This window comes from Ctenocephalides felis, unplaced genomic scaffold (genome assembly GCF_003426905.1).
Source record: "Ctenocephalides felis isolate EL2017-DRISC unplaced genomic scaffold, ASM342690v1 CF-g0.4_SCAFFOLD_03571, whole genome shotgun sequence".
In the NCBI taxonomy this organism is placed as follows: Eukaryota; Metazoa; Arthropoda; class Insecta; order Siphonaptera; family Pulicidae; genus Ctenocephalides; species Ctenocephalides felis.
The window spans coordinates 3,793,385-3,808,365 of NW_020539725.1; the positions used below are offsets into that span (position 1 = coordinate 3,793,385).

The 14,981-nt window shown below is 30.3% G+C and overlaps 1 protein-coding gene across 1 annotated transcript in view; it reads left to right on the forward strand.

Moving 5' to 3' along the window:
- LOC113385493 (retinol dehydrogenase 11-like) overlaps positions 1–14,981 on the forward strand; it is a 98,223-nt gene that overhangs the window by 40,744 nt on the left and 42,498 nt on the right. Inside the window, exon 2 of the mRNA XM_026623350.1 lies at positions 6,950–7,078. Within this exon, the coding sequence (XP_026479135.1) occupies positions 6,961–7,078 (118 nt within the window). The 5' untranslated portion in view covers positions 6,950–6,960. The remainder of the gene's footprint in view (positions 1–6,949; positions 7,079–14,981) is intronic.

Genomic DNA, 14,981 nt, shown 5'->3' on the forward strand with positions numbered 1-14,981 from the left:
AGAGTTGTTTAATGATAAAGCAGTGGAAGAGGTAGTTGATAATATTGCGCCCTTTGTAGTGGGCGATGATATTGGTAATTATCTTAAAGGAAATAGCGCAACAGGTTCGGTAGAAGAGTCATTAATTAGAACATTTTTATTATGGGAATTAGAAAAATCTTGTAGTAAAATCAAAGATGCCGCTCCAGGAATAGATAACATCCATTATTCTATGTTGAAAAACCTCCCACAGTCCGGAAAAGAAATCCTACTCAAAATTATTAATAAGTATTGGCTGTCACCGAATGAAATCCCTGATTGGAATAAATATAGAATTATACTAATTAAAAAGAAGACCAATAATTCTAATGATAGTAAGCATATAGACGAATTACTTTGGCGTCGTGTATTGCTAAAATAAAAGATAGGATGATAAAAAAAGAGTCGAGTGGTGGATTGAAAATAATCAGTTACTTCTCAAAAGCCAATATGGCTTTAGAAAAGGATTAAGCACGCAAGATAGTCTAAGTATATTTTTCACAGACATACATCTAGCTTTTTCAAGAAACACTTATGTCGTTGCACTGTTTTGCGATATAAAACGTGCCTACGATAATGTAGTGCCGGAAAAATTAGCAGAAAGTCTGTTACATGCTGACTTACCAGGAAAGTTGATCAATGCTATAATATATTCTACCTTTCATAGAGAAATCGAAACTAAACTAAATGAAAATGCAAGGATTGGAAGAGTTATTCGACAGGGTCTACCTCAAGGAGCTATTCTTACTCCCTTATTATATGCTCTATATGTACGGAATATAGAAGGTATATGTTTGAAATGTAGGAAAATTCTACAATATGCAGATGATTTATTGATTTATATTGAAAAAGATAATTTGAAAGAAGCCATCCATATGATGTCTATGAATATGGAATTGCTGCATATTTGGTTGAATGAGAAAGGTATGGAACTATCAGATGATGAAAAATCCATAGGGATTTTTACGAAGCATTTCAACAAAAAGTTCCCAGTTTGTATCTCAAGTCCATATAATACAATTAAAATTCATAGCAATAATAAATTCTTAGGCATATATTTTGATCAAAAAATGATTTTTAAATATCATATTAATTATATTAAGAAAAGAATTGAAAAAAAGATCAGTTTAATGAGACTAATAAACAGTACTTGGTGGGGTTCTCATCTTATCACATCTATTAATTTATATAAAACGATAATTAGATCAATACTGGAATATGGTAGCATATTTTTTAGACATTCTAATATGGTAAATGAGCTTGAAAAAATTCAATACAAATGTTTGATAAATAAACTTTAATAGTCATTTACACGCTGTTTTACTACTGGCTAAAACAACTTTTAATGAATTTTATCACAAATTAGCAAACCGACTTTTGAGTTTATGAACAAACTTCAATTTTATTTAAAAAAAGCAATTTATTTTTATCATGGCTAATATAGTCGTATTTTTTTTAAATTTTGTTCTTTATTAACTTCCCGAAGGAGAAGTTTATGTTTTCATCAAAAAATCCGATTCGCTAATTTTATGTTTTCTCGACGTTTCAAGCCATTCTGAATCGAATGAGACCAAATTTGGAAAAAGTATGTGTGTGTGTGTGTGTGTGTGTGTGTGTGTATGTGTGTGTGTGCGTGTGCACCAACAGATTTTTTGCCGTAAATCGACGTTTTCTCGAAAACGGCTGGGTCGATTTTAAAAATTTAAAAGCCATTCGATGTATCTCGACGAGAACTATTGTTTGTCAGTTTTGTGCGACGATCGGCCAAGCCGTTTCTTTATAAATGGCAGAAAAGTGAAAAATTTTTCGTCTACGTTTTAGCCCGCAATTCTGAATCGATTTTGAAAATTCAAAAACCGTTCGAAAGATATTGGTTGGGAATCGTGCTGATTAGTTTTTGGCAGAGATCGGCCGGGCCGTTTTCTTGTAATAAAGTTTTTGAAAAAAAATTTCGACGATTTTTATGATTATTTTTTTGACGATAGATACCATAGTCTTCTAGATCATACTAAAATATTACGGCCCTACGACAACTGGTTCAGCTTTAAAAATTCGTCAAAGTTTGCAAAAATCAGTATGGTCTTTTTGGCATTTGTCAAAATTAGACTTTTGATCGACGTTTTCTCAAAAACGCCTGAACCGATTTTAGAAATTTAAAAGCCATTTGATGTATTTCGGTGAGGACTATCGTTTGTCAGTTTTGTGCAACGATCTGACAAGCCGTTTCTTTGTAATTCGAAAAAACTTTTCGTACATATTTAAGCTCATCCTACCGAACCGATTTTAAAAAATCAAAAACTGTTCGAAAGATATTAGTTGGGAATGATGCTGATTAATTTTAGGTAAAAATCTACCGAGCCGTTTTCTTGTAATTAACTGTTGAAAAAAAGTGTTAAATTTTCGTCGACATTTAAGCTCATCCTACCGAACCGATTTTAAAATATCAAAAACTGTTCGAAAGATATTAGTTGGGAATGATGCTGATTAATTTTAGGTGATAATCTACCGAGCCGTTTTCGTGTAATTAACTGTTGAAAAAAAGTGTTAAATTTTCGTCGACATTTAAGCTCATCCTACCGAACCGATTTTAAAAAATCAAAAACTGTTCGAAAGATATTAGTTGGGAATGATGCTGATTAATTTTAGGTGAAAATCTACCGAGCCGTTTCCTTGTAATTAACTGTTGAAAAAAAGTGTTAAATTTTCGTCGACATTTAAGCTCATCCTACCGAACCGATTTTAAAAAATCAAAAACTGTTCGAAAGATATTAGTTGGGAATGATACTGATTAATTTTAGGTGAAAATCTACCGAGCCGTTTTCTTGTAATTAACTGTTGAAAAAAAGTGTTAAATTTTCGTCGACATTTAAGCTCATCCTACGGAACCGATTTTAAAAAATCAAAAACTGTTCGAAAGATATTAGTTGGGAATGATGCTGATTAATTTTAGGTGAAAATCTACCGAGCCGTTTTCTTGTAATTAACTGTTAAAAAAAAAATTAAGCCGTTTTTCATGGAACTTTTTTTGGCGATATACATCATGGTCTTATAGAACTTACTGTAATATTACGGCCTTACAACAAGTAGTTTAATTTTAAAAATTCGTCAAAGTTTGCTAAAATTATTATCGTTTTTTTTAAAGTAGGATTAATGAAGTATATTATTTACACTTTTTTTTTTAATTAAGTCGATTATTTACACATTTCGGGAAGTTCATGTAACTTGCCTCAAGGCTAAATACCAAACCAACTAGTTTTAATTTTTTTAATGCGGAATGGAAACTGCACACAACTCCAAATTTTCATTATTTTATAATAGACATTTTAGTATTCCAATCATTTTTATATAGCTCTGTAATCGATCAATTAACTATTATTTTTTGTGAACGTTTTTAATTGAATTTCGATCAAGATTTGTCTGAGCTTATGAAAAGCTTAAATTTATTCGCTCTATCCATTGCAACATTTTAAAAATAATAACAAAATGGTTACCTCCGATAAAACGAACTGATTTGCAGGCTTATTCTATTGTACAAATATTTCCCGATGTGCATCACAAGTACATAGTTTTTGAATGTTTCACAAAAGGAGCTATTTCAGCAAAAAAAATAGAAATTTAATTTTAAAATCAGGAGATAAAACTGTTTATGAGAGAAAACTCACTCGTTTCACTAAGCATAGCATAACATAATTACGTAAGAATTTTAGCGTTGCAGTGGGTAAATTACACAGGCCAACAAAGAAAATGGTGCAAACGATTTTAATGCTGTTTTTAAGTATATTTGGGGCGCTGATTTAAAAAATGACATTGTTTTTTTATGAGCTTTAGTTTTCAAGATATGATATATATGATAAGCGCAACTAAGTTCTCACTCTTTTTTCGATGAAAATATAACTTTATTATGAACAAATTGCATCATTCAGTTCGATACAGTTCTCCAGTGATGGTTTCACTCGGTTTTAACAGCTCATAACAAATAACACCGACCTGGTTCCACCATATGTAGAGCATAACCTTCGCAGTGAATATTCGGCCGAACCGAGATTTTCTCCTCTTTGGATTGCTGCAATGTATTCATGTTTTATCACTTGTCACGATGTGATGAAGAACCTCTTCTTTTCTCGCCGCTGGAGCAGTTGTTCACAGGCGAAAAAACGACGCTCGACGTCTCTTGCTGCTAAATCATCCCCAACGCATGCAATAGCTTGAAAATGGCTTGATGGGTTTCTCCTAATTCTGAAACAAGATCTTCTTGAGTTTGGCACGAATTCTTTTCGAACAAGACCTTCAATTTAGCGTTTTTGAAGGTATTGACCTTCCTTGATTTTGAAACGACGAAACCTCTCACGGCATGTTGTTTCGCTCAGAGCAACATTTCCGTAGCTCTCGTTGCACTTGAGCTGCCGTTTTTTTTTAATGGTAGACGAAAATCAACACTCCCCGCAAATGACGATTGTTTGGCATAAAATTGGACATATTCACTATAATGCAAAAACGAAATCAATTATGTGTCGCAGCAGTTTGTTTACCATTTGTCTAAACTTGCTTCAACACGTTTTGAATTAGTCCAAATCGACCAACCCTTTCTGCTAGAGCTGACAAACAACGAGAATTTAGTTGCGCATCTAATATAAGGAACGAAAGTATAAAATAGTAATACATTCAGAATGTTATTTTAATGAGATATGCCTACTCGTACATACAAACTTACAAGACACATTCGGCCATAGTTGGGACATTAGTTGACACTGTGAAAAGTTCTTTTCTGTGACGACCTAGAATGGACGTGGTTTCGGCAACTTCTTTCCAAGTTCCAAACTAGGGCTGATACAAAAAAATGGTTTGCAGATTTGAAATCAGCGCAAAAAATACTTTAAGAATATTTTGAGACCTTTAACCCTTCGCCGTTTAAAAATAAGAGAAGTTACGATAAAATTTGTGATAGAGAAAGTTGAAGCTCATTTAATTACCTTTAGTATATTACAAGTTCTGATAATATCAGAATTAAAAGACAGGCAAATTGTTTTCACTTCTGAACTTAAGATTAAGATTAACCAATTTTCAAAATATTAAGCAAATTGGAGCATAGTAAAAAATTTGCAGGGTCAGACGCTTTTTTTCTCTCAATAATTTTGTAGATCGTAGGTTGAATAGATCACATGTGAACACTTTTTGACAAATTAATTCTTCAAATATGAACTTAAGTAATAATGTATACTAAATTATTAGTGAGAAAAATGCAACTTAGATATTGAAATTACAAAAAGCCAGTTAAAATATGGTACGAAATTATAAAAATTATAGGCAACATCATTGAAGTAATTATTTTGGGTAGAAAAATCCAAAGTGATATTGTACCTTTACCGCGAGTGCTATACATTAATTCTTTCTGAATTTATTATATACTAGCCGGCCCGACAGACTTCGTCCTGTCAAAAAAAATTGTAATGTGGCGGTGTTTTGGGCCTACCTTTTTTCTATTCTTTGCAAAAAATTATCCTGAACAGAACCGTCACCCTGGTAATAATTCGGTGTGAATTAAAAATAATTAAATAAAACACTATAATCATTTAAAAGTAAGTAATTTTAATAATGAAAATCATAATTCAAAAATCAGTTCAATTTTCATTGTAGTGCTTTGTGATAAACGATGTTTTTTGTTTGATTACCTGGCGCATAGACAAACAAATCTGATGGTTTTCCAATACGGAAACAAACAACATACAATTTTCCATGTGAGAAACATGGGTTTTCTAAATTAATACCACAAACACTTAATGATACCATAAACGCACTGGAAACGCATTGGGATGCATGGTGCGAGAAGAACCTCTGCTTTATACTATCATTTGAATATAGTTGGTCGATATTTCGCAACATTCTAATTGCCGATCCAACCTTTAATTGAAGATTGTGAGGTGACAATCCTAGCAAATCCAGCGATTTTCAAAACTCCGGTGGATCGTCTTGGTTAGTTGCCGAATCAACTGATTCGCCTGTAATTTTTTTAATTAATTTACATCAATGTTTTTGGCTACCAATATAGTTTGATTAATAGAAAGATATTTCTATGTTTATATAAATATATTCAAAATTAGATTATCAAAAACTACACAAAATGTCATGACATAGATCATTGTTTTTTTTTACAAATTGCGTTGCCTACTCGATTAAAGAAGCAAAGGGCTGTTTTTAGGGTTTTCCCGGCAATTATTCGTTTTTTTCTCGCCGTAACAACCATCCTTGGACTTCAACGAACATTTTAAAAAAAGAATTGGCCAAATTGGTCCAGGCGTTGTTGAGTTATGCGCTTACCAACACATTTTGCGATCCATTTTTATATATAAGATATATATATATATATATATATATATATATATATATATACATGAGTATTAAAAAACAAGAAAGATTTTTGAAAAAGCATTTCTTTATTTATTTACTGTTGACGTTTCGGAAGAGAGCATATGTCAAGAAACATGATCTTGATAAGATTTAAGCAAACAATATGCTTAAGAAGAGCAGAATATGGTGGCTTTTTTATATAAAATAAATAAAATTGTGGAGAAATAATGTACAGAAATATGACATCAAATAATCAAAATGAACATGATAAAAATAAATGAGTGGATTATATAACAAAATATTATAAATGTTAAAAAATTAGATAGTTTTAAAAAAAGTTTACTGAAAAAACAGAATTATTTACCTGTACGATTGATTGTACACTAACACTTTTTCACTAAAAAAGATTTTATCGAAAAAAAGTGATTTTGTAAATTTCTTTTCAGACGAAGAAAGTCACACACACACACACACACATATATATATATATATATATATATATATAATATATATATATATATAAATTACGTATTTGTAATATGTATAAGACAGTATGTTTGTATTACAAATGATTATTTAAATTTAGCGATACTTCAAATGGGGCTAGTTAGCGGAAAATGTTTGACTTCTAAGCGTCTAGATGGCATCACTGCAGTTATTACCGGATGCAATACGGGAATCGGCAAGGAAACCGCGAAAGATTTTTATTTACGAGGTAAATATAGACAGATTATTTATTTATGTGTGTGATTTTCAACCTTCCCGAAGTAGAAATTTATATTTTTGCTAAATTTGCTAATTTGATGTTATCTCGACATTTTGTGATTCATAATCGAATGAGACCAAATTTGAAAAAAGTTTGCGTATGTGTATGTGAGCCGATATGTCAATCTTTCGTCAACAAAAACATTCTATGTATTTTATTAAAAATCAGCGTTGATTAATTTAATATGCCATATATATAATAGTGAAAACAACAAAAAAGTGTAAATCATTTTGTCTACGATTTAGCTCTTAATTCTTAATCGCCTTTAAGAATTCAAAAAACTTTGTAAATATTGGTTGCGAATCCCGATGATTAGTTTTTGGTAACAATCGGCCGGGTTATTTTCACTTGATTAACTGTTAAAAAAATACGAAGATTTTTAAGATACTTTTTTGACAATATAGGTAATGGTCTCAAAAAACATAATATAAAATTACCGGCCCCCGACAAGTGGTCTAATTTAAAAAAAACTTAAGTTTGAAAAAATGAGGTGTATCAAAAGTCAATTGAAAAATCGTTCCAAATCTAATTTGAAAATCGTACTTATTAGTTTTTGGCAAAGCCATTTATTTATAATTAAATGATGAACAAATATTAACTTCCCGAAGGAGAAGTTTATGTTTTCATCAAAAAATCCGAATTGCTAATTTTATGTTTTCTCGACGTTTCAAGCCATTCTGAATCGAATAAGACCAAATTTGGAAAAAGTATGTGTGTGTGTGTGTGCGTGTATGAGAACAGATTTTTTGCCGTAAATCGCCGTTTTCTCTAAAACGGCCGGACCGATTTCAAAAATTTAAAAGCCACTTGATGTATCACGATGAGGACTATTGTTTGTCAGAAAAGTGAAAATTTTTTCGTCTACGTTTTAGCCCGCAATTCTGAATCGATTTTGAAAATTCAAAAACCGTTCGAAAGATATTGGTTGGGAATCGTGCTGATTAGTTTTTGGTAGAGATCGGCCGGGCCGTTTTCTTGTATTAAAGTTTAAAAAAACAAAATTCGACGACCTTTATGATTATTTTTTTGGCGGTTGATACCATAGTCTTCTAGATCATACTAAAATATTACGGCCCTACGACAACTGGTTTATCTTTAAAAATTCGTCAAAGTTTGCAAAAAATGGTATGGTCTTTTTGGCATTTGTCAAAATTAGAACTTTCATCGACGTTTGCTCAAAAACGCCTAAACCGATTTCAGATATTTAAAAAGCATTTGATGTATCTCGATGAGGATTATCGTTTCTCAGTTTTGTGCGACGATCGGCCGAGCCGTTTCTTTGTAATTTGGAACAAAGTGTTAATCCTTTCGTCGACATTTAAGCCCATACTACCGACAAGTAGTTTAATTTTAAAAGTTCATCAAAGTTTGAGAAAATGAGTAGTTCTTTTGACGTTTGTTAAAACTAAAATTAGATGATTTAGTTGGTATACCGATAGTGTGCTTGATCTTGAACGTAGTTAACCATTAAAGTCCTACGAAAACTGGTTGAATTATAATTATTGATTAATTAAAATTATTGATTTTTGAAAATTTGCTTTTAGAAAATACTCCGAGTTAACGTGTTCGTTCGTTCGTTTGCAATCATGTGCAATAAATCCACTCGGAATACTTATAATCACTGATAAATTAATTTATTTTTTATTGATTAAGTCGATTATTTACACATATCGGGGAAGTTCATGTAACTTGCCTCAAGGCTGAATACCAAACCAACTAGTTTATTTTGTATTTCTAATGAAATTCAATATTGTGACAGAGTTCATGCATCAAACGAAAACCCCAAAATAGTAATAGCCTACGAAAATTAATTAAGTTATATAAATTAATTGAAATTGAGAATGATGGGCTTTGATTTTAGAACATATAAGAACGTGTCTATGTACTATAGTTAAAAAAATTACAGATATAATTTTTTGAAACCTAATTTAACTAGTTGGTATTGGTATTTTGCCTTGAGGCAAGTTACATGAACTTCCCGGTATGTGTAAACAATCGACTTAATCAATAAAAAAATATTAATTTATGTGTGATTAAAAGTATTCCGAGTGGATTTATTACACGTAACTGAAAACGAACAAAGACGTTCACTCGCAGTATTTTCTAATGGATAATTTTCAAAAATCAACAATTTTTATAATTAAATCAGTTTCCATAGAACTTTAATGGTTTAGTATGTTCGTTTTAGGACCAAGTACTCTATCGTTATACCAAGGGTGCATTCGACTTGGACGCTTACGCGCTGTGAGCGCGCTTTCATCGTTCGACTTGGCGCTGTGAGTGTCACATAAGTACGCTCGTAGCATCATCGTAGGATGCTCGTAGCACATATTTTGCGCTCACATATGCTCACGCCACAGAGGTAGGGCAGCGTGAGCGTGAGCGTCAGTTGTTTTTACTATCTGTCATTTCATTTATTTATTAATTGTCAAATTCTTTATAATTCCGCAAAAGTGCCAAGTTGTATATCACATTTATTTTTTAATATTAATATTAATATTAATTAATTTTAAATTCAATTAATTTTAAATCATTTTAAATTTTAATTTTAATATTACTATTAATTAAGCATAAGCTAACCAAATTTCATTTATTTATTAATTGTTAAATTCTTTATAATCCCGCAAAAATGCGAAGTTGTATATCACAATTATCTTTTAATATTAATATTAATTAATTTTAAATTTAATTAATTTTAAATAATTTTAAATTTTAATTTCAATATTAATATTAATTAAGCATAAGCTAACCAAATTTCATTTATTTATTAATTGTTAAATTCTTTATAATCCCGCAAAAATGCGAAGTTGTATATCACAATTATCTTTTAATATTAATATTAATATTAATTAATTTTAAATTTAATTAATTTTAAATAATTTTAAATTTTAATTTCAATATTAATATTAATTAAGCATAAGCAAACCAAATTTCATTTATTCATTAATTGTTGAATTTTTTATAATCCCGCTGAATGATCCAGAAAGTGATAAAATTTACACAATTACCGTTACCGCCAGTTGCCGCCATTTTGATGCTTATTGACGCTCACAGTTTCCAAAACGAACGGAATTTAGTTATCGATTCTGAGCGCTTATCGGTCAAGTCGAACGCTAAAAATTCGTGCTTATAAGCGTGAGCGCTCACAGCGCGTAAGCGTCCAAGTCGAACGCACCCCAAGTGAATCGTCTAATTTTAATTTTTGCAAACGTCAAAAAAACTACTCATTTTCTTAAACTTTGATGAAATTTTAAAATTAAACTACTTGTCGTAAGGCATTGATATTTCAGTAAGTTCTATAAGACTAAGATATATATGGCCAAAAAAGTTCCATAAAAATCGGCTTATTTTTTTTATACAGTTAATTACAAGAAAACGGTTTGGTAGATTTTCACCTAAAACTAATCAGTATCATTCCCAACTAATATCTTCCGAACAGTTTTTGATTTTTTAAAATCGATTCGGTAGTTTGAGCTTAAATGTGGACGAAAAGTTTGACACTTTTTTTCAAATTACAAAGAAACGGCTCGGCAGATCGTCTCACAAAGCTGACAAATTATAGTCCTCATTGAGATACAGTAAATGGCTTTTAAATTTATGAAATCGGTTCAGGCGTTTTTGAGAAAACGTCGATCAAAGGCTTAATTTTGTCAAATGTCAAAGAAACGATACTAATTTTTGCAAACTTTGACGATTTTTCAAAATTAAACGACTTGTCGTAGGACCGTAATATTTTAGTATGATCTACAAGACTATGGTATCTACCGTAAAAAAAAAATCATAAAAATCGTCGATTTTTTTTTTAAACTTTTTTACAAGAAAACGGCCCGGCCCAGCTTTACCAAGAACTAATCAGCACGATTCCCAATCAATATCTATCGAACGGTTTTTGAATTTTCAAAATCGATTCAGAATTGCGGGCTAAAACGTGGACGGTATTTTTTTCACTTTTTTGCGATTCACAAAGAAACGGCCCGGCCGATCGTCGCACAAGGCTAAGAAACGCTAGTCCTCATCGAGATACATCGAATGGCTTTTAAATTTTTGAAATCGATCGAGCCGTTTTTAAGAAAACGTCGATTTGCGGCAAAAAATCTGTTCATACACACATACACACACACATACATACTTTTTCCAAATTTGGTCTCATTCGATTCAGAATGGCTTGAAACGTCGAGAAAACATAAAATTAGCGAGTCAGATTTTTTTATGAAAACATAAACTTCTTCTATAGTTAATAAATAAATCAAAGTGATAAACAATAACACTGTGAATATTATCATATCGTTTAAGTGATAGGAAGAAAAATGCAATCCAGTACGACGGTAATCAACCTAACTAACTCGGAGCGTGCGTTTCTAATGCCATACACACTATATAACATCAATAACATAAATAATGAAGTCGCTTCTGTTAAAATCGAAAACACAAGTGAAAAAAAATTAGTAGTTGACACAAAATCCAAACATCAAACCTGGACCAGTAAAAACACTGAAAAAAATATCAAAATTAACGCAGAAACAATTCCAATAATAATAAAAAAGGCACAGTCGATACAAATAAAATCGGCAATAAATTAAGAAATTTGAATATACCTTCAGTAATTACCACCTACCATTACATCATACGTGCGACGTACAAAGCAACATGTCTACTAGAGTCGAAGCAGGCAATGATTGGACAATTGTAAACAATAGAAGATACAGAAACGATGATGTAGAGTGTTCTTCTTTCACTACACCTCAAACGAAAACTACAAAAGAATACTGGTTAAACACTACTCCAAATAATAATTACTATGAAAACAGTGGTCCATATTTATTTATGAATATATTTTATTTATGATGAAATAGTAACAACACTATTGTTAGTGTGATTATATTTATCATTTATAAAATTTACATAATATTTGAGTATTTAAGATAAAAAGGAAAAATATTATAATTTATGATTTTGACAGTTTGACAGGGGAGAAACAAAAGAGAGATCAGAATACTGAAGCTTGCACTTTTTGTCCTCGCGCAGTGCTGCCACTATGATGAGCCAAAGATAATGTTTATCTGTCAAGTTGAGATGTGATGTGGGTTGACAGGTCGCTACATTACTACGAAGTTCTAAATAATTTGCCCCGGCTGAAGAATCGGCTCCCCCACAACCTGTTGAAATTAGACCCCACCAATATACAGACGTTGGAGACGTAAATCTGCTTGTTAATCTTTTCGAAAGTGAAGTTTAAAACTCTTACAGATTAAAAATTATCAGTAACACCCAGGTGAAAGTCAAGTTAAATAATAGTCACCTTTATAACAAAATATTAAGACTCTTCCCTAGTAGAAATGTATCGTGGCTAGAGGGGTAAAATATCGTGGCGCAATATTCGAATCTTGTCTTTAGATGGACCGGGCAATATTTGTTTTCAAAATTATGGAAAATTTGGAAAATTCATCGGAAAAGTGTTTTATATGGTTTATTACAAATAATAAACATGTTTACCTTCTGATTTACGCCTCTAATTTTATATTTACACGAATTATACATGATTTTTAAATGTGGGTTTCATGCATTTTTTTTCTGGGCGACCAAGATTCGTTTTTTCAGTATTATCGAACTTGGGAAATACATGGTATTTATAAGGGTCACGAAAAAAATTAACTTTAAATAATTAATTAGCACCAAAATCATGATTAAAGCTTTTAAAAAGACATATGCTCGATCGCAATTAATAGTTTGATACATATTTCTTTTAAACTCAATATAAATTTTAAATGTGGGGGTTATGCATTTTTTTTCTGGGCAACCACGATTCGTTTCTTTAGTATTATCGAACTTGGGAAATACATGGTATTTATAAGGGTCACGAAAAAAATTAACTTTAAATAATTAATTAGCACCAAAATCATGATTAAAGCTTTTAAAAAGTCATATGCTCGATCGCAATTAATAGTTTGATACATATTTCTTTTAAATTCAATATAAATTTTAAATGTGGGGGTTATGCATTTTTTTTCTGGGCAACCACGATTCGTTTCTTCAGTATTATCGAACTTGGGAAATATGTGGTCTTTATAAGGGTTACGAAAAAAATTAACTTTAAATAATTAATTAGCACCAAAATCATGATTAAAGCTTTTAAAAAGTCATATGCTCGATCGCAATTAATAGTTTGATACATATTTCTTTTAAATTCAATATAAATTTTAAATGTGGGGGTTATGCATTTTTTTTCTGGGCAACCACGATTCGTTTCTTCAGTATTATCGAACTTGGGAAATATGTGGTCTTTATAAGGGTTACGAAAAAAATTAACTTTAAATAATTAATTAGCACCAAAATCATGATTAAAGCTTTTAAAAAGTCATATGCTCGATCGCAATTAATAGTTTGATACATATTTCTTTTAAATTCAATATAAATTTTAAATGTGGGGGTTATGCATTTTTTTTCTGGGCAACCACGATTCGTTTCTTCAGTATTATCGAACTTGGGAAATATGTGGTCTTTATAAGGGTTACGAAAAGAATTAACTTTAAATAATTAATTAGCACTAAAATCATGATTAAATCTTTTAAAAAGTCATATGCTCGATCGCAATTAATAGTTTGATACATATTTCTTTTAAATTCAATATAAATTTTAAATGTGGGGGTTATGCATTTTTTTTCTGGGCAACCACGATTCGTTTCTTTAGTATTATCGAACTTGGGAAATATGTGGTCTTTATAAGGGTTACGAAAAAAATTAATTTTAAATAATTGATTAGCACTGAAAACACGATTAAAGCTTTTAAAAGGTCATATGCTCGATCGTAATTAATAGTTTGATACATTTTTTTACATTAATGCCTTTGTGTAAGTGTCAATATTAAAACCAATTTGGGCTCCATATAATTATTGATAAACAATATTAAAATCCCATTCAAAACTAATATAAGCTCAATATTGAAAATCAATATATGATTAATATAAATAAACAATATTTACTTCAAATTCAAAATTATTATTTAACCCACATTTAAAAATATTATTTAATTCATATAAAAAACAGAATTTAACTCATTGATAATATCTTAGCTAATACATAGCTAATCATTGATCCGCTCGATCGTAATTAACAGTTTGATATAAATTTTATATGAATACAATATAAATTGTAAATATTATATTCACATTAATTTTTTCTTTATTATCGAACTTGGGAAATAAGTAACATTTACATTGATCAAGAAAATAATCAATTTTAAATCATCAATTAGCACCAAAAACATCAATGGCGACTCTTAAAAAACATATTTTTGATCAGAATTAATTAATTAAAGCTAAAATAATTAAATCCATTATTAAACGTGAAGATATGCAAAAATCTTCATTTTCGATTTTCGTCTCATTACTATAAATACCCTAGGGGAAGTTAAAAAAGCAATAAATAATTTAACTATATTGTATTTATTTATTAACTATATTATTTAACGACATTGTAAGTATGTCATCATTCAGTAAACAAAACAAAAATAAAATTATACAGGATTATAGTAGTACAAAAGTACCAGAATAATTAACAAACTTAAATAATGTCAGTACGTACCGCACTGAGAAAGAAAAATTAAACAAAATGTTTGATAAAAAAAAATCAAAACTTCGAATAAAATAAATGTTAAATAATGAAATTTTGTAGTTAGTCACATGACTTGCTTAAATTTGTTTTTTTCTAGTTTGGTATGTATTAATATTATTCAAATCTGTTATCATCTGTTAAATCTGTTAATATATCGATTTATATTTATAAATAGAGACGTTTTAAAAATATTCTGAAATTACACTATGTACATGTATATGGTTTATGTATGAACATCTGG